The following is a 27,085-nucleotide window of genomic DNA, read 5'->3' as shown; positions in this document are numbered from 1 at the left end:
AGCTAGGCCTTTAACTAATCTGCTTTTGAAAGATGCAATCTTTGATTTTAATTTTAACTATAAGCAGGCTTTTGAAACTTTAAAAGTCGCCCTAACCTCTCGCACCAATTATACACCTCCTCCATTGGTCTAAACCTTTCAACTCATGTGTGATGCTAGTGACTATGCAGTTGGTGCAGCCTTTTGGGACAAAAACTAGATAATAAGTCCATCTTGTTATTTATTATGCTAGTAAAACATTAAACGATGCTCAACGGAATTATTCAACTACCGAAAAAGAATTCTTAGTCGCCATTTATGCTTTAGATAAGTTTCATCCTTATTTTGTTGGTTCTAAAACCTTAGTTTACACTGCACACCAAATTCTTAAGTACCTTCTTGCGAAGAAGGATGCTAAGCGTAGATTAATCCGATGGATCCTTCTCCCGCAAGAGTTCACATTAGAAATAAAGGACAAAAAAGAGGGTCGAAAACGAAGTTGCCGTAACCACCTATCTAGACTCACAAACTACAATCGATCGATTCGAAGTCCATACCGGACTCTTTCCCCCGATGAGCATCCAGATGCCATTTTTTCAAAGACCATGGTATGTCGACATTGTAAATTATTTAGCGGCTGACGTTATGCCTTATAATTGGTCAAGAAATGAACGTAAGAAGTTCTTGTCCGAGTTAAGTTATACTCTTGGGATGAGCCCTATCTTTTAAGTATTGTGGCGGATCGATTATTCGCCGTTGTATTGCCTAGTGGGAATACAATGAAGTTCTATCGCTCGCCATGAAGAGAGTGTGGTGGCCATTTTAGTGGGATGAAAACAGCCGCTAAAGTTCTTCAATGTGGATTTTATTGGCCTACCCTTTTAAGGATGCCCAAGTGCATTGCAAGACGGTATTCGCTTGCTAACAACTTGGGCTTAATCAATCGGCTGCGTAATATGATGCCATTAAATCCAATCTTGACGTTTGGGGCATTAATTTCATGGGTCCTTTCCCAGTTTCCCACGGTTTCATTTATATTCTAGTTGCCGTAGACTACGTGTCTAAATGGATAGAGGCCCTAGCTTGCCGTGAAAGCAATGACCATAAGACCGTTGTATTTTTATTAAAGAATATATTTTCTCGCCGGTTTGGCATTCGAAAAGCCATCATTAGTGATGGTGGAACACATTTTGCAACAGAGTTGTTGCATCTCTAGTGAAAAAGTATGGAGTTACACACAAAGTAGCAACTCCTTATCATCCACAAACTAGCAGACAAGTAGAAGTTTCTAATAGGGAAATCAAAAAAGATTTTAGAAACAACTGTAAACCCTAATAGGAAAGATCGGGTCAAAGCGCCTATCGGATGCCTTATGGGCGATAGAACTGCTTTCAAAACTCCTATAGGTATGTCTCCCTTTAGACTTGTATTTGGGAAACCATGTCATTTGCCCCATCATTAGAGCACCGCGGCTCGTGGGCTATAAAAAAAGCCTTAACTTCAATATTGATGAGGCAGGTGTCAAACGCAAGTTGCAATTGAATGAGCTTGAAGAAATCCGAAGCGATTCGCAGACGATCTCGCTGAAGGATTATAAAGCTAACATGAAACGGTTCATGATAAGCATATCTTGGCGCAAAGAGTTTGTGGTCGGTCAAAAGGTTTTGCTTTACAACTCCCCGCCTACATGTTTTCCTGTGCAAACTAAAACCCATTGGTCCGCCCTTTTTCGTTATCAAGTCACCCCCTTTACGGGCAATCACCTTGGTAAATCCAAATGACAACAGTATCTTTCAAGTTAATGGTCAACGGTTAAAACATTTTCACGAACTTCTGTCCCCTGATGTAGAAGAAGTCCTTTTATAGGACCCTGTCTATGAGGACTGACCTTGTCATTTGGTGTACTTCCCTTCTATGAGTACCGGATCCTAAGTCCACAGTTAACATAATTCACGTTTTCCACTTTTGCATGTTTTCTCGGTTTTTGAGTCATGTTCCTCTATGGGGTGAATTATGTATTTATTGTTTTTCGTGTTTCTTATAATAAACTAATAAAAAATAAAAAAATAAAATAAAAATAAAATAAAAATTCTAAAATCATAGAAATAGCAATCCAACAAGTCTTGGGAATTTGACTTTAAACGACCCACGTTTTAAACAAAAAAATTTGTTTGGGGGTGGGCAGTCGATCTTTCCATCTGGATTGCTCGAACTATCCATTTGTGTTGCTTAGGCCCATTACTTGTAGTTAAATTGGGTTGACGTAATCTAAACTTAGATTTCCTTCGTTCGCATAACTTACGTCACACACGCATTTCGAGGCGTTCTTCCACCCTCTTATACGTCACCCATGGTTGGAATTGAATATTTTATGGATCATTGGATTGGAAATTCTCTACTGATCATTTCCATAACTCATTCGCCAAAATCGGCCAAGAACGGCTGCAAATTGAATTTGAAGTTGCTAAAAATCGGAAAATTTCGGAATTCACATTGGGCTTTGGCCCAAACCGGACGCACGACCGTGCGTCTCCTTCCTTCCCAAACCGCACGCATAGTGTTTCCATCTTGAATCCCGCCGGTTACCTATTTTAAATCAAATCTGGAAAAAAAAAAAAAAAAAAAAATAGAGAGAGAGAAGGAAACCTAACTAAACCTACACCAAGAAAATCAAATCCACCTAAAATCTTCTCTAAAACATCACCACAACCAACCCAACTCCGAAAAACAGCCACCAATTAATGTCTCCACCACCGCCACGACCGCCACCTACTTTGTTTTTAGTTGTTTTCTTCAAACTCGCCTCCCCCACAGTCTACAAAACCATTAGTTATCTAACAAAATTTCAATGGCGCTACGACGTAGAATTTTGCCGGAACACGCGTTTGTTTACGACAGTTTCGCGCCATTTTACGACGCGGAGATGATAAAGAGGCATTGGAACGGATTTGTGGTAATTCGACTGAGGAGTTCTATCACCATGATTTGGTAGAACAATTTTATAAGAAGCGAGAATTGGAAGGGGATAGGATTTTCATAAAGTTAGGAGGAACGAGGAGAGAAGTAACGAGACAGTTGTTAGCTGAACTGTTAGGAATTACGCTTGAAAGCAACCTAGTAACGACAATTAAGGAATCCCAGTATACTGGAGTTCCTGCTTTGATGAAGGATACTGTCGTGGAGGGTGAATACAATCCGACATCCCATTACGTCCGCCAAACCACCCTGAGAACCAATCAACCGGGTCAGAGCTCGGTGGATTGGTAGGAACGCCCTCGTGAAAGACAAAGTCGATGATATGGCCCCGCAATGTCCGCGTGACGTTCTCGGATTTTGCAAACAAAGAAGTATAATTTCTGTATCATTGATTTAATGTTTAATGTGATTCGAGGAGTGGGAAGAGTTTGGCCTCTTCCCGAGATTGATCACTAAGATCATGCTCTCCTTTAGAGTCGCCGCAAGATCTACTCCTATTAAGATCAAATTGCATTCTAATGCAAGTATCTATAATGGATTGCATCCAAGAGACTTGGCCGTTGTCCAAGAAAAAATGGTTGAGTCGGAGGATGAAAGGGAGGATATGACATGTCCGGATGAAGATGCTCTAGATAATTGTAATTCTAATTTAGAACGATGCAAGTGTTGCAAAACTGCCTTTGGATGCGTTTATGGTATTTGTGAAAATATCCGAGATAGATAGAGTGTAGTTCAAAAGAAGCAAGGGAACCTTCGAGAGGAGATTTGAAATGCTCGGCGGGTTTTGGACGATATCTTGTCTAACATGGAGACTATCCACCGTAATCAACAAACCCAAAGATGCAATTTTCGGTGATGAGATGGAAGCCCAATTGCTTGTTCCGAATAGAGATGCTACGACGATGCCACCCGTGGAGGACTCTGTTTCAGCCGAAGTCCGACAGCATGAGCCGCCGCCAAAGCGACGATGGTTCAAGCCAATCTCCATCCTGTGGCCCATCATCATCACAAAACTAGGTGTTCACCCCCAGTTGGAGTTCATTTGTTATTTCCTAATTTCATTTTATTAGTTGGATTTTAATTCAAGTAGTTAAATTTAAATAGTAATGTGTTTATTTTACGTTGTTTGCATTTAAAGTTTATTTTTTAATATAACCGGTTATTTTCGAAAGTAATCGCTTTGTTTTCATCATTAATCCCACCTTCCCGAATTTGTTTGGGGGTGGTAATATTTATACCGAGCATAAGTCGCTATATGATCATCTGCCGTTAAGTTGTCTTGGAGGAAAGTTTGATAATTTGGCCGATATCGGCATATCTATGATTTGTTTGGTGCTAGCACGAAATCTAGGAGAGTTTAGAAGTTACTATTCTAAATCAAGTGTGAAAGATACCGTGATTTTAGAAAATCATGGAAATGGTTTGTTTCCGTTTTCGGGTTTTGGAATTTTCCTATTTCGAAATTGCCTTCAAACAAATTGGTAACCCTCCGATTCGCTTTTGAAAGCTCGTAACCTATTTAAACTCCCTTCTTTCTACACTAACAAACCACACTACACCCCACCATCATCCCGGACCTTCCACTCCAAGTTTTTCTTTCTTTTTGCTCTAAACTCCGGTTCAAGATTTACGGCGCTTCTACGCCCTTTACATTTTCAAAAATTTTTGTCGAGCGTAAGCGACCGCAAAAAAACACTATAAAAGCATTAACACACGAGCGGCCGACGCTTCTATATGATGCTAATCCCGCCTTTCTGCTAACGCTGAAAATTCCAATTTTCAGATGGTCATTCCCAGGATTTTTGTGGAGCTATTCAAAGAGTTATTGTGATGACATCTCCTATAGTTATACCTCGAACAGTCTTTCAAAGATGTGTTGGGAACCGGAGACCTATGGACATTGGTTCCGACAAAGAATCCTCGATTAAGATGGCGCCATCTACCGGTAAGTGATGACGATTCATATTCACCACAGCCTTTTACATCGCTTATTTCTACAACCATGTTAAATTCTATAGTAATCGGGATGGAGAACAAGAGTTCTCTCGTCAGAGTCGAAGACACGACACATCAATTCGATAAAAATGTGGTCGCTTCTAGTTTCGTGGATTACCAATACCTAACTCGCTCACACATGGGCGATATGACCGATAATGCATATCTTTATGATTATACATATTTCCATGAGTATTATGGGGGAGGGTATTTCGAAAGTAATGGACCAGGGCTTATATAACATTGCCCTTGGTAGCCTTTCCCTAAACGTAGGCACCACCATGTTATTCATCCCGATAAATATTTTGGGGAATGACGGTTCATTTTCGCAAACAAGATCGCTGGTGACATTTTCCTCGCTTCTAGCCGAGGGACGCCGCAGATATGACATTCCCCGAAAGTATTAGTCGCTAGTCTTAAGAGAGCCCAAACCATGAGGCGAAGTATCTTCTTATGCCTGTTTTAGTAAGCCGTATCATGCGTAGTTGTTTACCCGTATTCTGTGCACAATTCACAGATTGGAAAAGGGTTGAAGTCATGAGACCCTCCAATCGGGTGATTCGCTCATTGCGAATAATGACTTGGCCAGGATGGCAGGTGCACCTCATTTGGTTGCCCCCGCACATCCCATCGCATTATGATAACACTTAACAAAGGTTAGCATTAGTAGATGATAACTGGCGCAAGCTTGGCAAATTACAATGGACTGGCAGGATGCGAAAGAACCTCGTCTCACTGACGAGGAAGAGGATGTTTAAGCGGGAGATAAGGTAAGTTTTTAGTTTTGTTAGTGTCTATTTATGTCCCAAGCAATTTAATTCGGTTAACCCCATAATGGGTGGAACTCTTATAGAGTTGCGTCAGTTTTTATTTCCTATATTAGTACGTTATAACTTTGTTTTGCAGATGTTCCTGAATTTCACACGTTTCAATGGAAATTTTTCCTACCCTCTTTATTTACAATACTTTGAGGACAAAGCATGATTCTTGTTTGGGGGGGGGGCATAGAAACACGTGTAATTAAGGCATCTGTTAGGATATAGATATGTATAATATGCATTGTTTTCTAGTTAAAGTTTCAAAAAAAATTCAAAAAATTTCAAAAATATAAATAAATAAGTTATGCTATACACTTAGGAATATTGGTATTGTTTTCTTTCTCTATGCTCTTAACAATCTAGAAGTCTCACGTAGTTTTTACATCAGAATAATTGTTAGAAACTTAGGTTAATATGTAGGTAATAATCTTTGCATCTATCTATAAATATATTACATGAGTATCTATGATTGTTAGCAGTAAGTTTCTGAAATCTAGGCTAGAGTACTTATTCTACAAATCCTGTGAGAATATAGCCTAAAGCCTTATATGAGCTAAAACATTTGAGAAATGACACAAGGGAGAAGTAAAATCCGGATAGAGAAATCACACGTCCACTTGCTTGATCACTAAACCATATCCTAAGCGAGAATTTAGGCCCTCTTTGGATCGATATAGCTAGAAATTCAAACCTATGAATTATTTTCCGCTAGTAAGCCCCTCGAGCCTTTCTTTAGCCTTTCATAAACTACAAATCCTTTTACCCCTGTTACAAAAAACAAAACAAAATAAAAAATCCAACCTACCCAATCTAGAATAAGTCTGAGAATAGAATGAGGAAGAAAGAAGAAGAGAAAAACCGGTGTAAACAAAAGTTAGTTAATTGCTTCAGAAAATAAAGAAAAGAAGTTCCCATCCAAAGAAAAGAAAAATAAAAATAGAAATAAAATAACAACTCCAAAAAAATAGAATAAAAGGAGTCAAAAGCCAAAGAAAAAGAAAAAAAAAATATGGCTAAGGATGGAAACAAAGTATAGAAGCAAAAGTAAATAATAAGGGTTTCTCTAAGTTACATAATATGAAGACTCTACTATCTCAGACTTGTCCTTTTGAATATCCATTTACTTCCTTCTTAAACCATCTCCTAATCCCCGCAACACCTAATAAAGACCTCTAGCTCAATTAGGAATAGGTTAGTGTGATAGTAAGTGGCAGATGTGTTTGATCGACTCCGCTTCCTTTTGTCATTATTGAGATTAAGGTAAAGTGTGCCCACTGCACACTGGAGTAGCGAAACTTGAGCGGAAAAATCAGAGTGGTTTTGTCTTGACATTTATGTGAGGACCTACTTAAGGACGCTTATTCCGAGTTTCTTAAACGCACCTGCTAGACATTTCATAGTATTACTCATTGTATATATGTTTATTCGTAGATGATTGATTATTATGCATATATTAGCTTAGGTTTCGACATGATTATTCTGTATTCATTGCTAGTGAGATGTATAGATAATTGAGACATGAATGAGGAAACAATAGTTTTATTTCTTAGTCGTTGTAGTATAGTTGAAGTTTGTGAGTACCTTCATGGAAAACTCTCACGAGGTCAGAACTCCTCCACTAGGGAATTCCTAGTGGTTTAAGCGCCTTGTTGCATATGGTCAATGCAATCGCGACTCAAATAAACGAGAGTAGATATAACTCCATTTTTGGTCACTTATTCTAATTTCTCATCTTTGCTTGAGGACAAGCAAAATGCTGTTTGGGGGTGGTTTGATAAGAGCCCAAAACTGTAGTTTTAACCCGATAACAGTCATACCTTTAGACCAATTATGTGAGTAATAATTAAGAGTTAACACTGATTACGTGTTTTTATGCATTTCAGGTTTCAAAGTCCATTATGTGTAGAAATGTGCCACTTTAGCGAGATAAAGGAGCTAAGGTCGGTTACTAAGGAGTTCCGTGATTAAAGGCCTAGATTCAAGAAGACAAAGCCTTTCTAAAGCCCGGTCAAAAGCTGAAAAGTAAATTTCTAATCTTGATAATATGTTTAGTTTAGATTCATATGGGAATGATTGCGGAATGATTCAAGGCTAAAACCTCCATTAGAGGGGTTGATAAAGCCTTGATGAAAACTTAGTGGTATAGTGTAGAAGCATTGTAGAGTCTATTCCAATCTAGAAGGTCGTGATTCGCCATGAGAATGGGTGGACGACCTCATATGCTAGTTAGTACTCGGTAGAAATGCCATGAACACTAGGGATTAGAACTCGAATTTCTTGCCGTAAGAACGTAAGAATCGAGATACAAGAATCTATGCTAGGCTATGAAGTTGGATTCGAGGTCGATTTAATTCCCCTCTAATCTTTTATCTAGATTCAAAATAATCATATTGTCATAGCATTCGTAGTTAAATTCAACATATTGTTTTTCACATTGCATCGTAGTTTAACACCTTCGTAAAGCTCTCATTGACTTTAAGATTGATCAATTAGACTAGAAAACATTCCATGTTAGAGCACTAGGAGTGGAAGGAACCTCTTACTCCACTATATCTCAAGGGATTGAGAGTAGAGAAATCTTTGATAAATTAGACACTTAAGATTAGTTTTAGTTTACTTACGTTTTGAGTTTCATTGTTCATTTCGTAGGTAGACTATTCAATTTTATCTTTATCAATACTCAAGGAGAGAAAGGGCAGAAATATAATATGGCTATTACAAGATTCTGTTGGAGTTCGAAGGGAAGGTCAGGAGGAAGTTTCAGAAGCCTTTGTTGATTATTACAAGGGGGTTGTTGGGACAACCTTAACCTGGTCATTGTGATACTGCATTCCTTAAGAGTCTTCATTTTCTAAGAGTCCTCATGATAAGAGCCTAAAACTGTAGTTTTAACCCCTTAATAATTACATTTAGACCAATTATGTTTATAATAAATAAAAGTTAGTAATGTTTACGTGCTTTTGCGTATTTCAGGTATTGGAGTCAAATATGTGAAGAAATATGTCACGTTTGCAAGAGAAAGGAGCAAAGGTTGGTTTCTATGACGTTATATGGTTAAAGCCTAAGTTTCAAGGAGAAAAAGCCTTTTTAAAACCCAGTCAAAGCTGAAAAGTCAAAGTCAACGGTCAATAGAACATCTTTGGACTCAGACCTCGGAATTAAGCCTACTATATGTCAAAACGACCGGCTCGGAAAGATCTTTCTAATGGTCTAGGATTAGATCCAATCAGAGGAGTAAACATGGAGAAAAAGATTGTTGTACTAATTTCCAATAGAGAAACCCTTTTTGGACTTAAGTAATTAGGTTTTGGACTTGATTTAGTGGCCCAAAACATAGCTCCAAAGCCTATGCACGAAATTGTAAACCTAGCCCTCTCCTATATAAAGAGGACTAAGGGAAAACTCTAACTCTCTCTCCCATTAGTTATTTAGTTTAGTCTAAATTTAGTTTTTTGTTTTATTAGCCTAGCTACCATTAATTCAAGTCAAGTTATCTTTAAGAAAGTAGTTCTTAATTATGTCTTATTCTATTTATTATTATGTTTATGATAGTCTCATGATTCATAGCTAAACCTCCATTAGAGGGGTTTGATTAAAGCTTTGATGAAGACTTGATGTGTTAGTATAGAATAGTTGTAGTAAGATATTCCACTCTAGAAGATATTCTACTGGAGGTAGAGGAGGAGCGTCGTCGTCGTCGAGACCATGCTCGATCTCGTCTACAACTTCTGGGGACCAGTCGTGCTGAACGTAGTGAAAGTAAACAATAGTGAATGTGGAAGACTTCACTGCCACAAAGTCACTCAAAACTGCTGCTCCCCAACTAAGCATGAGCTTAGTTACAAGGGTAGGAAGGGGAGTAGTACTCCATCTAGTCTGACTAAGTTGGTCCCATAGGAAAGAACAAATGCATAACCCGTTATTTCGGGTCTTTATGATCTAAAGAATTTGAAGGATCGACTTACCTATATCCAAAGGTTTTGTCATCCCCACTAGATTGTGTGCAATCCAAGTTGCCACTGCAAGCTGATTCTTCCTCAAGGAAGTCTGCCTCGCACATGTGGAACCAGTGACGTACTCACCCTCTAACAAAGTTGCATACATCAAATCGAACACTATGCCATAGAATTGCTGCCTCTCAGGGACCTCGTGTCGCACCTAGATACCCAAAACTAACCCAATTGACTGCCTAGTCAACTCATGCACACCTCCCCCAAACAAAATGGAAACGAGACCTTCGTTATCGCGAGCTAAGCCGCGATAGAAAGCTTGAACAAAAAAAGGGGAGTAATGAGTAGTGCGTTCTAGCAAAAGCGACCTCCAACCTCTTCTAAGGATCTGAGCCTTGAAGAAAACATCAAAAACCCCTAAATCAAATAGATTTGAAAAATCCATTTCTAGTACAATCTTTCGATTAGCAGCCATGGGCTGATGTTTTGTTGAATTGAAAGTTGATATGAGCTGGGGTGAAGGTTTGCTAGAAACCGTAGGAAGGATTTTTAATTTGGTGAAAATAGAGGTGTGGCGCGGGTTTATGAGGCACGTCTCGGTTTGATTTTTCTGAATTTAGGGTTTTTACGAGAGAGAAAGGTGAGTCGAGCGGTCGCGTGGTTGGATTTTAAACCCTCGTATGTCTGTCGGTTGTTGGCTTTTTAGGGTTTTCAAAATTTTGACCCAAGCCCATATGAAATTCGGAAATACCGAAAAGGTCATGTTCCTTCTCGTAACTCGGAAAAATACAAATCCCCGCTTTGTTACCGGTCTAATTTGGATAAACGAACTGTCTAAACGATCAGCGCGAAAAATCCTATCCAACATTATATCACATGCTTTGATCCAATGGTGTATGACACACAAGATGATAGATGAATGCGTTGAAGCGTGTAAATGACATAAGTTGTATACACAAATGATTTCTAAAAAAGAATAGAGTGTGCTAACTTGAAAGCAAATGTGTACCAATAGCGGAATGAATCATTAAGAATGTTATGAGAGCAAAGGGAATGGATGGTGGAAAGAATATACAAACGTGAAATTAAAGACTAATTAATTAATTATTATTATTATTTTATTTTTTTAATTTTAAAAAATTTGTAAAAAGGTGGGTCGTTTTCAGTCAGATTCCCAAGACTCGAGTTAATCCCAACTAGACAGTTAGATCACTCTATTAAGCTAGGCTCTGTGTTTTGGTGTAAGACACATGTAGACTGTAAATATTGAACCCTCACTTATCGGATGAAATCCAGGGCAGTCTGGAGTTTGACATCTCAAACACCAGTTCTCCCTGACTGCACGTCGTCTGCGCGCGTAGGAACTTTTTCCTACACCAGGTGTGATGGTATGAATTCTCTTCCATATATCAAGTTGAATATCAATCGGAAGAGATGCAAAAACTTTAAAATCAGAGGGTAAACGCCTCCATTGAGCATTGCTCGATGGAGAAGAGCTATTTTTAGACATTTTGAAAGGTTTTTAGAAAAGGGGGAGAAAAGAAATTTTTGAATAGAGAATAGTATCACTTTGGGTTACTCTATTTGTTTAATTCTTGTTTAGAGACGCCTTATTTTTTTTTTCCAAGCAAAAGATATCTCTAACCATATAGAGGTTTTGAGAAGAAGATAAAATTAAACATGAATCCGGTATCATTTTGGTTACTCCGGGGCGTATAATTTTCATTTTTATATCCTCTAGTTTTGAAAACTATGGAGAGATGTTTTTAAGATACTCATACTCAAAAGATGTGATTCTAAACGCTAATTTCTGAAAAACAAACCATAACAGATAATCTCAGGCAACTTTCGTGTCGGCTCATGTGAACCTGATCCAGACAGACAGAGCTTTAGTTATACGAGTTAGGGGATTTATTGCGCAAGACATGGAATGTCCTGACCCGTGCAAATAACATGATGATATATGCAACCCTTAATAAGCAAAATTGATCTCAAACTGCCTCTAGATTGCATTATTCTAGGGGTTGGTCTATGTAGAATCCATTGCCGATTTTGTTTTTGGAAAATCACATAACTATTAATGTATCGAGAATCTTGTATTAATGGAACAGAGAAAACAACATCTATGAAAGGGTGAGAGAAGGTTTTCTTTTTGGCTTTTTGTTCCTAAATTACTAAAAACAATAATAGAAAAAGAGAACTACTAAGAGGAGAGTGATCCACCCAATAGAAGGATTTTTTTTTGAATTTAGGTGACTCAAATTGCGAATCATCTCATGGTTTGGCCTCCCTAGATCTTCCACCTCTTGTTTTGCATCTACTCAAGCGTCAATAGTGAAGATTGAAAGAAAGAACTTACATAAGACAAAAAACTGGGAAATAACAGAAAACAGGAAATGTAAAGTAAATTATAGGAAAAGAAAACTATTTTAAAAATAATGTAAAATAAAGAAATAAAAAATGAATACTTGCTCCATAGGGGTACACTACTCAAACTATGAATAAAAGTGCTAACAAGGAATATGCAAGATATACGTGGACTCAAGGCTTCGGCACTTACAACCACACACTCCAAGTGGAGTGGTCCGGTTACCTTTATTAATGTATTCCCTTGAAGAAACTTGAGATATGGTAAAAGGAAAGGAAATACATCGAAGAAGAAAGGATTTAATCCTTAGGATCACTAGTAGCTTCAAAGGCTGTGTTTGCTTGTTCAGGATTGTGAACTGCTTGTCCTAGGAACGTTACTACAACACAAGGGGTTTTTTGCATTGCCATACCTCGTTGCTAAAAGTCCTAAAAAGCATCGCAACTGATCAATTGCAACGTTAAACAAGGCGTCGCGACGATGCTACTAAATAGTGGGTCACAAAAGCTCAGTTGTGACGCATTATTAGGCGTTGCAAAAGCTTCTATTTTTTAGCCACGCCAAGTTCCACTGCTAATACTTTATCTTTGTCGCTATTTCATTTTATTAAACTAAATTAATTTTAAACAATATTCAAACTATTTGCAGCGCTTGGCGTCACAAAAAACTACTTGTAACAACACCCTTTGGCGTTGCAAAAGGTTTTCTTTTAGCTACACCACTAACTCGTGGTAAAAAGTTTTGCAGCGTTAGCAGCACCCAGAGCATCACAATAAAGGGTGTTTGTGTTTCGTCGGCCAACCCATTTGCCACACTTTAAGGGTTGCAATAGCATACTTAGATACTATACACCTTTTACTGATCATCATTACGATCTTTTTAATTTGGAAAATTCTACATACTCAATGAAATTTATGTAGATACAATAAAAACACCATATTCAATTAACAATGAATCATAACAAACTATACTCCATTAACTATTACCATCCACTACAAAAGTATTTCAAGCATCCAGACAATTAGTCTTTTGACAATACATCATACCAAATAATCTTTACAAAAATCAACTAAATATAGACATTCTGCAAAAGTACATTTTACAATCTGCCGATTTGAACATCAACATCTACCGAAGATTTCTTCATTCATCTACCACAACCGAAGATTTCTTCATTCATCTACCACAACCGAAGATTTCTTCATTCATCTACTACAACCAAACGACTAATCTGGAACAACAAATAAGCAATACATAAGTAAACTTTTTAAAAAAATGCACTCAAATAAGCAATACATGTGTACGTATTTTTACCAAGTCAAACTTATGGACCTAGTATATGCACAAACACCACTACCACAATTAAGTTCCCAAACTTTTACAATATAGAAAACAAACTATATTAGAATAAGTGAGTTGATTAAATTCAGTTTATAAGACATAATTTGTTCCATTCAAATAGGTATGTTAGGTGTATATATATTTAACACATAACAAAACACAATCAACTTCTGTATCTCTTCACTTCGTAGTTAATGTGTCCAACAAATACTGTTTTCAATATTTTTAAATAGGTCCTCATTATAAGAAATTCTAAATTATTTGTTTCACCATTAAAATTTAAAGGTGAGGGTAAACTAGTTGATTGTGAATCTCAATGCAATTCTAAAAAAAAATGTCAATGCACATCAACGAAATCATTGAGTAGGTAACAACAAACTATAGTGGCACATTGTCAATAACTGTACTTAGAAGTTATATACTCCTGGACCCTTAGACCATCTCACTGTTTGGTGCCTCCTAAGCAATTTCATAAAAAAAGGGAAGGAAGGCTTAGAAATCAGATTTAGGACTTACCAAAGAGGAGCTACATATAGCCAATTTGCTACTGCTCTGGCAAACTACGTACAGTTCAAAAATGGCATTGAACAACATCATCCAAGCTTCCATCCTAGCTTGTTGGATAGATTCTTCAGTTGCACGAAATGTGTCAACCACAAAACACTCTGTAAATGCACCTTTCTTTCAACCATCTGATCCAAACTCAACGGGCAATGCCTTATAATATACTGATCCATTTAAACAATATAACCAAAAACCCTTAGTATGCCATTCTAAAAAATGTTATCAATTTTATAAGGAACTAAAGGCATTTATCTTATTCTTCTTCTTTGATCAGTATGAGATGAGATTGCCTATTTTAATCTATTCCAATCCCTAGCTTTTTCTTCATAATGGAATTTTTTTCCTATTAACAAAGAAAGCTAGCACAAATAAAAAAAAAAGAAAAGAAACAACAAGTCAAGAACTGACTTAAGCACCACCCACAAAGTAGACTTGGAAAGAGCCTTTAGATTTCCGATATACAAGCTAGAAAATTTTAAGCCAATGATGATGTGTAATACAGAGGTAAACCAAAGGGAACAATATAAAGAAAAATACAAGAATCTTCAATTTTAACCAATAGCTCGGACTCAACACTCTCTACTCAGTGTACTAACCGGAATAGAACCCATCTTCTCCAAGAGGGCAGCAAGACTAGCAATATCTCCATCTGTAATAGATTTCTAAATGCCCAAATCTTAACAAAGATGTCTATCATATAGTCATGTAAGCAAACAACTGCAGTGAGAGACAAAGATGGTATAGTATCGGGAAACAGTACACCTCCAACCAAATTTCCTCGCAAAATAATCATAGTACCATCTCCTATTCTATTATATATGATTAAAAAAAATCAGCAATTAAATTTCCCAAATTAAATCAAAACCAATAAAAGAAAAATTCACCCTAACCACTTGCTCAAAAATAAAAACAAACCCAGGAATAGATTGAACCATCAAGGAAACCAGGATTATACACAATACCAACTATTAAAGAACATCGGCATTACCACCATAAAAATGCCAACGACTTCTATTCACCACTGAAAATTTGATACGCTGTAATATACATCAAAAACAAATTGTTTTAAACAATTAATTTCACAAAATTCACAACTAAACATGAATTTACCGATCCTTTGAATAATTCACAACAAGAGACCTCACAAATAAGTTCAAAGAGTCTAAAAATGCAATTCAAATCCCACCAGCACACTCACTGACATAAAAATCCACCATTTTTAACAGAATTTGCTTTACTAAATATAATCTATTTCTATTTCAAACAATCAAAAGTACCTGTATGATAAGAAAAAAAGACCCACTATTTCAGCATTAATGGTTCCACTACCTGTCGAAGTCGTCAATGTGAACACAAAAAAATCAGTTAACCATTGAACAGAGGGAGAAAATCAAGTAGCTTTCAACTGAGAAGATCAACTAACCTTTGAACTGAGAGACAACAAGTTTAACAGTGGTGGTGGTTGATTATACAAAAGTCAAAGTTTACCTTAGATTTGTCGGTGGTGGAGGATACCCAAAACTCTAATCTGAAAATTTCGTTAGGTAAATGTGGAATTAACCCTAAACACAGATTAAACCTACCAAAAGTCGATGCTTTTATGGTGTGGAAGATTAACCAAAATTAAAGCTTTCAAATTTAATCAAAAGAAAGAAAAGAGAGAACAATACCTAAGCTTCGACCATGCTGGAGGAAAATGAAGAAGATGATTTTTCTTTTTTTTTCTTTTTTCAGTAGGAAAAAGCTTCGATGGTTGTAAAGAAAAGAAAAGGGTGGGAGGGGTTTTCCAATTTTTAGGGTTAGAAGCCAAGAATTAAAAAGGCCCGCGAGAAAATTTTGTTAAATTAGAATATTCCACCCCTATAAAAAGTACATCAGCGACGCCATTGTCATCCGAGCAAAGGTAGAGTGAAAAAACTTCAGCGATAAACAAAAACTATTTGCAACAGTTGAGGCGTCACATTTGTTAAGTTGGATAGCAGTTGCGCTAATGGCGTCGCAGTAGATATCTTTTTATCAAAAAAGCTATTTATAATTTTAACAAAATTAATAATTACGCCCTATTGGTCACGTAAAAGGCGTGGCAATAAGTAAGTTTAAGTTAGGTTGAGTCGGTTTTAGGGTTTAGGACAAACTATTAGGCTAAGTCCAATGGTTTGGTGTAGCAAAACACCAAACCACAATACCACAGTGGATACCATTAGTGGGATAGCGAAATCAAACCCAATGGTTTATTTTTTCACCCGCCAGTGATACTGGCGTGCAACCCAAAATATTTAATATAATATCGACTTTTGTTACCCGCCATCAGCAGTAGAGGCCAAGAGATAAAAAAAAAACCAAAATTTTTTGTACACCACTCCCACAGGCGTGTAGCTAATTATTTCCCCATTTTACCCTTTCAGAAAACACCCAGAACAAAAAAAAAAAAAATCGCTCACTCTCACTCTCACTATTCAACACCACCGCGCAAGAAAAATAGAAGTCCAGAAATTGGTGCCGAATTTTGGATTCTTCTTTTCCACAAAAATGGCTGGAAAGAAAGAGGGAGGCAAAAAAACTGTAGCAGGTAATTCTACAAACTTGTTTATAATACTCTTGTACTTTACACTGTTGTAAATGTGAACCAAGAAATCCCTTTGTTTTGATTTATAGTTGTTTTCGTGATTGGACGCCAATTGTTTGTTCAATTTCCTTCAAAGCATGTTTTTTTTTTGAACTTGACGAAAATTGTGGGAGTTTTCGTCGTCGGAGTTCTTGGATGAAGATAGCGAGCAGGATCGCAACACTTCTTAGTGATCTTCCTGTTCAACACCTGTTCTTATTTGGATGCATTGCCACTATATGTGATTATTTCTTGTATTTAAACTACAAAGTTTTATGTACTTGACAGTGAAATATTTTTTGTTAATTCTAATTGTAGTTCTCAGTTATATTTGGAATTTGAGTTGCTTAAGTTCCATGGCTTATTTAATCATTTCTCAGGGAGTATTATTCATTGGTTTTCTTAAACGTGCTCGACAACACAAAGAAATCTCAAGGGAACAAGCAGCGAAGGATCTAGAGGTAAGATAGAGTATAAGCTATAGAGCCTTGCATCTGGTGGTACACCTAAACTGTGCAGTCACTTTTTGGTTTTCCATATATTTGTCTTTGGCCTTTCCAAAATAATCCTAGGTGATCATGGTTTTTACCTGTAACTTTAAATAATGAGGTATTTTTTTAAGTATTTTTGCTATTTTCTCCAACTACTATTTGCTGAATTTTAATTTTTTGTTTTTGTAGAAAAATCAATGAGTAGAATGTCTAAGATCGAATATATGTTTAAAAGTTTGTTTTTAACTTTCATATATCCATAAACATTTCATCTAAAGAAGTGGAATTGATAAGAAGCATGGCCAAATCAAGGAAACACATGCAACATTTTTTTTTCTAAAAAAGAAAAATTTATATTAGATGAATCAAATAATTACAATATATATTTTTATACCAGGGAACTCCTAGTTTCATCTAAAGTATGCCTCTCCTGAGACCTCCCATATCTTTAGCTATGAAAGTCTGCCTTATGCTAATTTTCTTGCTACTGAGTGCCATGTCTGGTACAATGCTTTGTAGCCTGATCGGCTGCAATGTTGGACTCCCACCTGCATTAAAACAAAAGTCCAGCTTCTTCATACTCTGTATCCATCTAGGCTTCACATTTTAAGGAAACTGGCATGAGCCAAAAGCAGTAATTGCAACCACTGGATCTGATTCCTACTACATATTGTTTTCCTTCCATCCTCTGAAAATATTTTGGGTTATCATTTGATAACTATTGTTCTTCAGATTGCTGTTATGAACAATTCAAATTAGAAAATGCTATAATATTGTTATTTTTGAAAAGATATAATGGCATTCATGTTCAAACTTATAGCTTGTGCTTGACTGGCGGAAATATTTTAGTGGATAGGAGTTTCTTGAGCTCTGTCGTAACTTCTCTATCTGCACCTTACTTCATCCCATTATCTGACAAAGTCATGAGAAAATTTTCACGTGGAAGTTCTGTATACCTCCCATATGAAATTTACCCACGAGAACTTCATCATGAGCTCATGTGAAGATAAACAAAGTACAGGGGAGACATGTTATGGTGGGGATAAAGAAACTTTCACAAAGAAAAAATAACTTTCACCGTAGCAATTCTCCCCTTATTTTGTACAAATAAAAGATACTCTACACCAGGTCACCAGCGTATCCATCAACATCTTAGAACCATCGATGATGTTTGGTTGTCTTTCAATTTTGGTTATTTTTACGTACCCTTCTACTCTATATAGCATAACGCCACAATGTCCTAAATACTTACATATGATGTCTAATTGCTAATATGACCGTATAGATATACCTGCTTTGAACTGCTTGTTAGATTTCACTTGTAGTTTTTGGCAAGACTAATATCCTGAAACTAGATCAACTTAGTTTGGTAATTGAATATGTAGTTATGAAAGAGTAAAATAGAAGAATTTTGGATTTGAACTTTTAATCTTACCCTTATGGTGTGAGTAACTGTGTTTTATAGAATACATTTGAATAACATATATACCCAGTGTGTTGACGTATGCAAGTATGCAATTAAAACTTGTAGTTCGTTTGAAATGTTGAGTTACATTGGCAGAATTATAACTATAAATTCTTTTAATTTCAGTGACAACTATGACAACTTGTTCTGTATACTGATTTCCTTGGAAAATAAGTAGCATTTCCTTTTCTTTTTATAACTTGAAAGCAAGCCCACTGTTAGCACATTAATGTAGTATTTCTTAACGTTCTTTATAAATTTCAGCAATTGGAGAGGCGTAGAGAAGAACTTGAAGCTCTGCTTATCACACAAGGGATTTGAGACAACTTATATAGTGGTTGGAACAAGACCATCCATCATAGACCAAGAGAGAGGAAAGTGAGTCCTGCATCCCTTGCTGACATAAGTATTATTAGTTTTTTTGTTTCTTTCCTTGATTCAATCAATGCGGTTTTTGATAATTCGATTTGTTGTTGTCTGTGAACTTCATGTAAAAAAATTCCTCATGGAGTATCTAATATCATTATAGTGGTAGCTATAATAATTATGCTTTTCCTAACTTTGTTTTATGGGAGAAAACATTTTTTTCCCAAACCTATTTGTTTTTTGCTATGTTATATTGGGCACGCCATAAGTTTTTGTGGGACAATTTAGTCACTAATAACTTCCCAACAAGCCAGTTCTTCAAGTACTTTGACTTGGATTCTCAATACATATTACCCAAAGAAATCCAAGAGCGAGCTGCTCCTTCATTCGAAGCCAAGGTTAGAAACACATTGTCCAAGTCTCAGCAATACGTCCACTTGATTTGGTAAATGATGTGTTAGTATCCTTTTGAAGGATAACTAGAGTTTTTCTAGGTTAAGGAGACTACGATTGTGTGTTGATATACGTAGAATACTATAGTGTGGTCTAGTTTTGTGTCATACCATCAGTAGAAAGAATATGTGACACTTAATTTTATTTGTCGTAATGCCATATCATCTAGTTTTGTGCCATATCATAACTCGCACTTAATTTTATTTGTCGTAATGCAAGACCAATTTATTTAGTTTCATATTATAAATTATGTTTCATTTTGGTGTTAATTTATTTCTCACTAGTTACAATGTTTGGCATTTTACACAAATTCAGAGGTAAGGGTACAAAGTCAAAAAAGTCAGGGACACCAAATGCCCCAAATCCAGAAGATGTACGTGTAGGGACTTCTTATTCTGAGTTTGATTCTAGTTCTTATCACCGTGTTGTTGTAGAGGAAAGTACACACATATCATTTACTCTTCGTGAAAGTGGTGGAACGAAGGAAAAAGTCGGTAAGAAAAGGACTTTGGCCCCTGTTATGGAATGGTTGTGCCAAGTGAACTTTGGAGAATTTCAATTGATGCTTCAGAATGTTGGTTTTGACGTCTTTGCTCAAATTGACATTGAAAAGTCCAATAGACAATTAGTTGAAGCAATTGTAGAGAGATGGTGGGACTCTACCCACACATTTTATTTTCCATGTGGCGAGATAGGCTTTACGCCACTTGATTTCTTAATGCTTACGGGGCGTGTTGGAGAAGGAAAGATTGTAGTTTTTTATTCAAAATATGAGTTATTTGATGAGGCTATCAAATATTTTCTTTTTTTAATGGAGGATGAGATTTATAGTGGCAGCATCAAACTGAGCCATTTAGAGATGTATACAGCTTATGCAGTGCAAGATGGTGTTAATGAAAGAGAAATAGGGTTTCGTGCTTTCATGTTATATGTTATTGGAAATGTATTGTTAGCAAATTCCCACATCAAGGTTTGTTTGGGATATCTAGCTAGTCTTATTCGCATAGATGAGATCGGTAGTTATGACTGGGGAGGAGATGCATATACGTATCTGATCACGTCTTTGGACTTGGTATGTCGTTTTGGCATTGGCAATGGTAGTAAAGTTGTGGTGGGGATGTGGCAAGTCATTGAGGTAATTAAAGTTAATTATTTTTTAAATGGATTTGATTAGTTGTGCTAATATATTTGTTTTTGTTCAGTACTGGTATTATTCATATTTTCGAAATGGCATGCACGTTCGGATACTTGAAGAGCCCGACCAATTTCCTGCTATAAATAATTACTTACCATCATAAGGTTGCGGGTGATGCCCATTGTAATCTAAGTCTAGCGCGACAGCATATAGAGTCTCGTACTCGGAGTTCTATTGTATGGCTACCATGGGTAGATTCCACATGCATACGCATAAAGCATCCATATGTTTGGTAAGTATTAGAGTTGACTAGTCGGCGATGCATCTTGTTTGGACTATTAGTAAATGTTTTGTATTTAGGAGAGCATTGTCGTCGCCAAGTCACTGACATTCCTTCAGTTCCTTATGATCCCCCTTCACATATGAATCTTAACGGATGTCAGACTAATATATTGCTCCAATGGTACAACAGTGGCGGCATTTATGCTAATGTCTTGATTAGACAGGTTAGTGAGCAACAATACACTGACTATTGGGCTCGTGTCTCAGTGGGGATGCTTCTACCCCGAACTTATAGAGGTGTGAATGTGGACTTTGTTGGTGCATCTGGTCTTAAGGAGGATGTAGGTATCTCACAGCCGATGGGGGCAACCCTTAATCGCTCATCATATCCCCCATTATCACAAGTTGAGGCAGCTTGTTACTCCCCCGGCCAATTGGGTTATCCCTATTACTTGTCGTAATGGTGAAATCTTTAATTTACGTGTTCTACCAATTGACAAAGATTTGGTGCCACATCTCCCTATTGATGCCAACTTGACACCAGTAAGTAAATTAAATAGTTTATTTTATTTTATTTTTTGTATCAACATTTAATTTATTTAATTATGGTATCAATTTAGGCACAATTGAAGACGATGTTAGAGGATTACATGCATGCCACGGCTTCTATGGCTAGTCTTATTTGCAAAATGAATAGTGGGGTGCACCCTAATAAGGATGATATATTGGAATGCGCTCATCAAGAATTGAATAGTCAGGACATTTCATTTTCTGAATACGCTGAAGTAGTTGCGACTCAGATGACCCCCCCACAAGTTCAGACTCGGCCATCTATCTCAAGGGAGGATGTATATGTCCCTCATTTTGCGGGTAAATCAACTGATCCATCGATGCGTTATTCGAGCTCACAGGGAGAAGGAAGTAACAGTTATGGTTTCTATTAGTATTTCATTGTGAGTAACTTAATTTATATATGTTTTTGTATTGGTTGAACATGTTTAAGATCATATTGATTATGTTGTGTGATTGTTGCATTATGAAATTGAGTGGTGCACTGATGTGATCAGGTCTAAGTTTACATTTTGTAGTCCAAGTTTTCATCCACACCATTTTGGTTTGTTGTCATGCACAGTGAAAACAAATGATATGATGTTGGTTATCTATCTTTCTTCACTTATTAGAAGTGTGGTTACTCTCCACAACCTAATCAACAACAAGGTAATGCATGTTTCTTTACTAACTTTAATCATGTGTTCTTTATTATTCACTTTCTATTGTAGCTGATAACTGTGATGGTTGGTTCATCATAGATGCTTAACAAAGAACACGAGAAGGCTGAAGATGCAAAACCAAGTCTTGTACCACCGCCTGTGGAGTTAAAAGGGTTCCCACCGTTGGAAAGTTTTGTGCTATGACTTGAAATCTCAAGTTTCGATGATGACAAAGGAAATGCATGCTTGTCCATGAGTTCTCGCTTTTGAGAATTTTGTATTCTAAGAATGGGATGTAGCAGGTCTCTCTAACTGAAATCAAAATGTTTCCATATATATTCTGACATTTAAGAGTGTTAGTTTAGTCCACAGTTAAAAGTGCACTCAGATAAAGGAAATGTGTGCTCTGGCTGTATCAATTAAAAAAAGGTTTAATTATTACCCATTTGGCTTCGTCTAGCAATATTGTGTTGTGGTAAAATCAGTAATCAAGCATTAGCTATTATATTCATGTGTTGCAGCTAAAATACATGTGGTCTTCTGGCCCTTGTCACAAATCAAAACACCTTGACCTTTTCCAACCCCCAAGGATGTCCCAAAAGCTTTTAAGTTACTTTAATATGGTACGAACAATTTCCTTCTCCTCTAGCAATTCTATTATTAAAAAGGGAGTTTTAAAGCTTCCGCACCACTTCGGACAAAGTTGGAAAAATCCCCGCTACATATCTAGAGACGCACTAAGTTGGTATAAGCAAGTTATTTCTGGGTATCCCAAAGATTCTCGACTTCTTTCCAAGCACTCGTAGTTCAAGTTTGGAACAAGTCCACTACACTAGGCAAAATATCCTTAATTTCTAAAGTCGCTTGTATTTCTTAAGTGCAAGCTAGTGTTGTTCATGTTTACTTATTCTTTGTTATCGAAAAAAAAATATATATATATTATTTTTCAAAAACTAGCACAAAGGAAAACAACATATTACTTGAATGGAGCAGACACTTGAAATGCACGACATAAAAATACTACCATTCCCATAAACGCACGAGTAAACGTATGCTGGAAACATATAAGAAATGCACGACATAAAAACATCTTAATTCTGATCACGCCATTCCCATAAATGGTTAATCAGACGCTGCTCTAATTCCACATGCTCGTGCCTATTATGCACATATGCCACGCGTTGCAAGACTCTACGAAATTATGCAGAATTGGGGTTTCGGTCGGGAACAATTTCTACTATATTAGGATTTTCAAAGTAATCATGGTTAATAATAGGTTAAGAGTCTCCATAAACGTAAGCGTTCAAATAGTTATGTCGTTCTTCCTCAACAATCATGTTATCCAAAATAATGCACACCAACATAACATCATGGAGCACATATTTATCCCACAAGCGAGCTTTGTCTCTAACAAAATGCAAAACGAGATTGAAGAACCCCAAATGCTCGTTCAACGTCTTTTCTATAAGATTCTTGCATCAGCGTAAAAATTTATCTCTTCTTGATTTAGGATTCCTTTTTGCCTTCACTAGTGTAGACAACTGAGGATATATACCGTCAGCCAAGTAATAACCGACAGTATAATCCTTACCTATGAGAGAATAGTTTGCCAGAGGGGTTAAACCTAATGTTAGTTTGTGAAAAAGATTAGAGCGCCAAAAAACATTAACATCATTATTAGTACTTGGTAAACCGAAGTAAGCATGCCATATCCACATGTCGAAAGAAGCAACTGCCTCGAGTACAAGAGTTGTTGATCCATGTCGTCCAGTATACTGTCCTACCCATTCCATTGGACATGCTTGCCACGTCCAATGCATACAGTCTAGACTGCCAAGCATGCCAGGAAAACCTCTTAACTCAGCAACACGGAGCAATCTGGCAATGTTTTCTTCATTTGGAGATCTCAGATATTGTGCACCAAATCTCTCCACCACATGTTTGCAAAACATTTTAACAAAGGAGAGTGTTGTTGACTGCGCAATATGAAAATACTGATCCATTGGATCAACTGCGCTTCCGTTTGTTAGCATTTGCAATGCACACATTATTTTGCCGCATGACGACAAACCGGGTTTATTGGCTGCATCATATTTCTTCATTCAGAAATCACTATGTTCCTTAAGACCACTCCTAATCCTCGAGAATAGGTGACTGCTCATTCTGTTGCGCTTCCAAAATAAAACTTCATCATATGTGGGATTGACACCGAAATAATCGGCCTTTAAGATAGCATTTTCCGTTGCCTTATTACGGTTCCTATAAGCGCGTCCTGGGACAGACACAATACGGAGAGTTGGTTTATTAGAGTTTTCAATGATATGAGCTGCTGTAACAAGATTCATTTGAATTACGAGTGTAGCTGTTGTCAACACTTCTTGTTCATGCATGAAGTGTCTTTCAATATGTCGTCTTCTCTGGGAATCAGAATCATAATCATTATCACTATCAGAATTCATTTTGCTAGTAAATAAATTATGGAATAAAAATTGAAAATATTAAAAATTGTGTGAGATAGCAAATTGGTTTAATTTCTTACGGAGAGTTATGTTATATATCCTGGTGGAGGGCCAGGAGAGTACACATGCAGCATGCGTACTCTAGATAGATTCCATGCATTTCTTACACAATTCTTTATCTTGCACACACCCCAATAAATAGATTCCATGCATGCATGATTCATTTCAATCTTGCCCACAATTTTTTATCTTGCACACACCCAAATATTTTCTTACATAATTCATTATAATCTTGCCCACAACCCAATGACCCTAATCAATAGCGTACAGACCACAAGAAAGTAAAATCCAATAATTCAACCTGACCCTATAAAAAGACTGTCTTTTCCTCTCTCAAAGGCACATTCCCGCAAACATCAGTAATATTTTATTTTTGTATTATTAATAATACTGTCTTTATCTCTCTCTCTTTCAGTAACAATGTCAAGCAGGGGATCATCATTTAGCATTGATGAAGACACAGTATTATGCCAAGCATGGTTGAATAATTCAATTGATCCAATTACCGGAACAAATCAATCATGCAACATATTGTGGGATAAAATTAAAGAACAATTTGGGAATCAGAGGATGATACAGGGTTTTACAGAGGCACGAACTATGAGAAGTGTTACAAGTTGTTGACAACTTATAAATAAAGTAGTTACTTTATTTCGTGGATGTTTGAATCAAGCCGAGGATATGAACAGATCAGGAACTAACGAAATGGACATTGTAAGATATTATATATATATATATATATATATATATATATATATATATATATATATATATATATATATATATATATATAATTGATTAAACTCAAACTAATTTTTTTTTTATTTTACAAATGGAGCAAGCAAAGAAGTTGTATGTCACCGTGTCTTGGATAATAAACCCTTCAAATTTGATCATCGTGGTTTATTTTGAAAGACTATGAAAAATGGGCGCGCCATTCAATTCCAACTACACCTGGTTTCTCTCAAACTAATTTTCATAACGGGTCTCCAGCTCCATTAAATGAATAAGATGGCATGGGGGGAACACCTGATTCTGAAATGCAAAGACCTGGTTCATCAAAAAGACCGGATTGTGGAAGAGACAAATCAAAACAAAAAAAAAAGTTGACAGTCAAAACGAAACTTCTCTCAAAGAATTAACGCGACAATCTCAATGGGCGATGGAGGTCATTGAGGCAGCAACTGACCGTGGGAAAAAATTCTATGAAAGTGAAGCGTCTAATCCTTCAAGGATTGAACTTGCAGAAAAAAAAGAATTCCGTGAGACATTGGCATGGGAAAAGGAGATCATGAGCACAAATACATCGACTATGACACCTCAAGGAAAAGAATGGTACAAAAATGCAAAGAAACAAATTTTGAAAGATCAAACTCTTCAAAATGCACGGACTCCTTCAAGAAATTTGCACTTTGAAGAATACGGAGAAAGCAATTGATTAATTTGATTAAGAATTTTAAATGTTTCGTACGTATTTGATGCATTTTTAATGTATTTCCTTTTAATCTGTTTTTTTTATTTTCAATAAATATTTTATTTAAATAATTAATTAAGTTGTTGCAAATCGGAATAAATTTAATCTTAAAATTGAAATTATAACAAAGAAATACAACTAAATCAAAAAAATTTAAAAGGGTAGGATAGAATGGTAATTGTATAAATTAAGTTATTAAAAAAACAAAAAAATAGGAATCAATTCTAACCGCTATTGGGAGTGGCGGGTGGAAAATAATAATTGAATTCTAACCGCCATTGGGAGTGGCATGTAGGTTATTATTTGAATTAAATCAAATTTCTAACTGCCACTGCCTATGGCGTGTAGAGTTATTTGGATTTTTTTTGCTGGCCGCCACTGGCTATGACGTACAGAGCATACGCTATAACGTTAAAATTGACTGCATAAATAGAGAAATTTATAAAGATATTGTTGGCGGTATAACGTTTTAACATACCATTGGTTCACATTTTACGTGAAATTTGGTGTTTTGCCGCACCATTGGACTTAGCCTTAGGGATGCCTACACCCCTGATATCTTTTACCAACAAATTGTGAGCGCTGTGAAAAAGGGCGCTGCAGCAGAACCATTTTGTTGTAGTTAACACACCTTTATGGGCTTTATCTTGAGTTAAAAGGTTTAGAGATTGTTGTATAGATACCAAGATTTGAGCTTGTTGTTGAATCAAAGATAACATGACCTCTGATGTTTTATCTGATGGGAGACTAGCTGGTTGTGTAACTAGAACTAGGTCTCTTTGGTGGTTGATGGGTGGATTTTCATAGTTTCGGTTAAAATTGGATGGAACCATTGCTCTATTCTGATTGTTGTAGGTACCTTGTCCTTGTCTGAACTGATTGAATGTATTTTATGGTTTGACATGATTTGTGAACCCTGGAGGTGGTTGGGTTTGTGGATTAGTATTCCATTGAAAATTTGGGTGTTGTCTCCATGGTGCATTTGGTACATTGAAAGCACAAACTTCTTCTGGTTGAAGTGATGCGATGTTGTTGAGCAAGAGACAATGAGTAGATACGTGATTTAAATCGAAACAGAGAGTGCATGGTGCTA

The 27,085-nt window shown here is 36.6% G+C and overlaps 1 protein-coding gene across 1 annotated transcript; it reads right to left on the bottom strand.

Moving 5' to 3' along the window:
- Positions 1–23,477: 23,477 nt before the first annotated feature.
- Positions 23,478–24,047, bottom strand: LOC147504901 (uncharacterized). The gene has a single exon (XM_086605402.1). It carries the CDS (start codon positions 24,045–24,047, stop codon positions 23,478–23,480), a length of 570 nt encoding a protein of 189 aa, XP_086461528.1.
- Positions 24,048–27,085: the final 3,038 nt, after the last annotated feature.

The sequence above is a fragment of the Coptis chinensis genome, chromosome 4 (assembly GCF_015680905.1).
Source record: "Coptis chinensis isolate HL-2020 chromosome 4, ASM1568090v1, whole genome shotgun sequence".
NCBI lineage: Eukaryota > Viridiplantae > Streptophyta > Magnoliopsida > Ranunculales > Ranunculaceae > Coptis > Coptis chinensis.
This window is presented reverse-complemented; position numbering and strand designations above follow the sequence as displayed.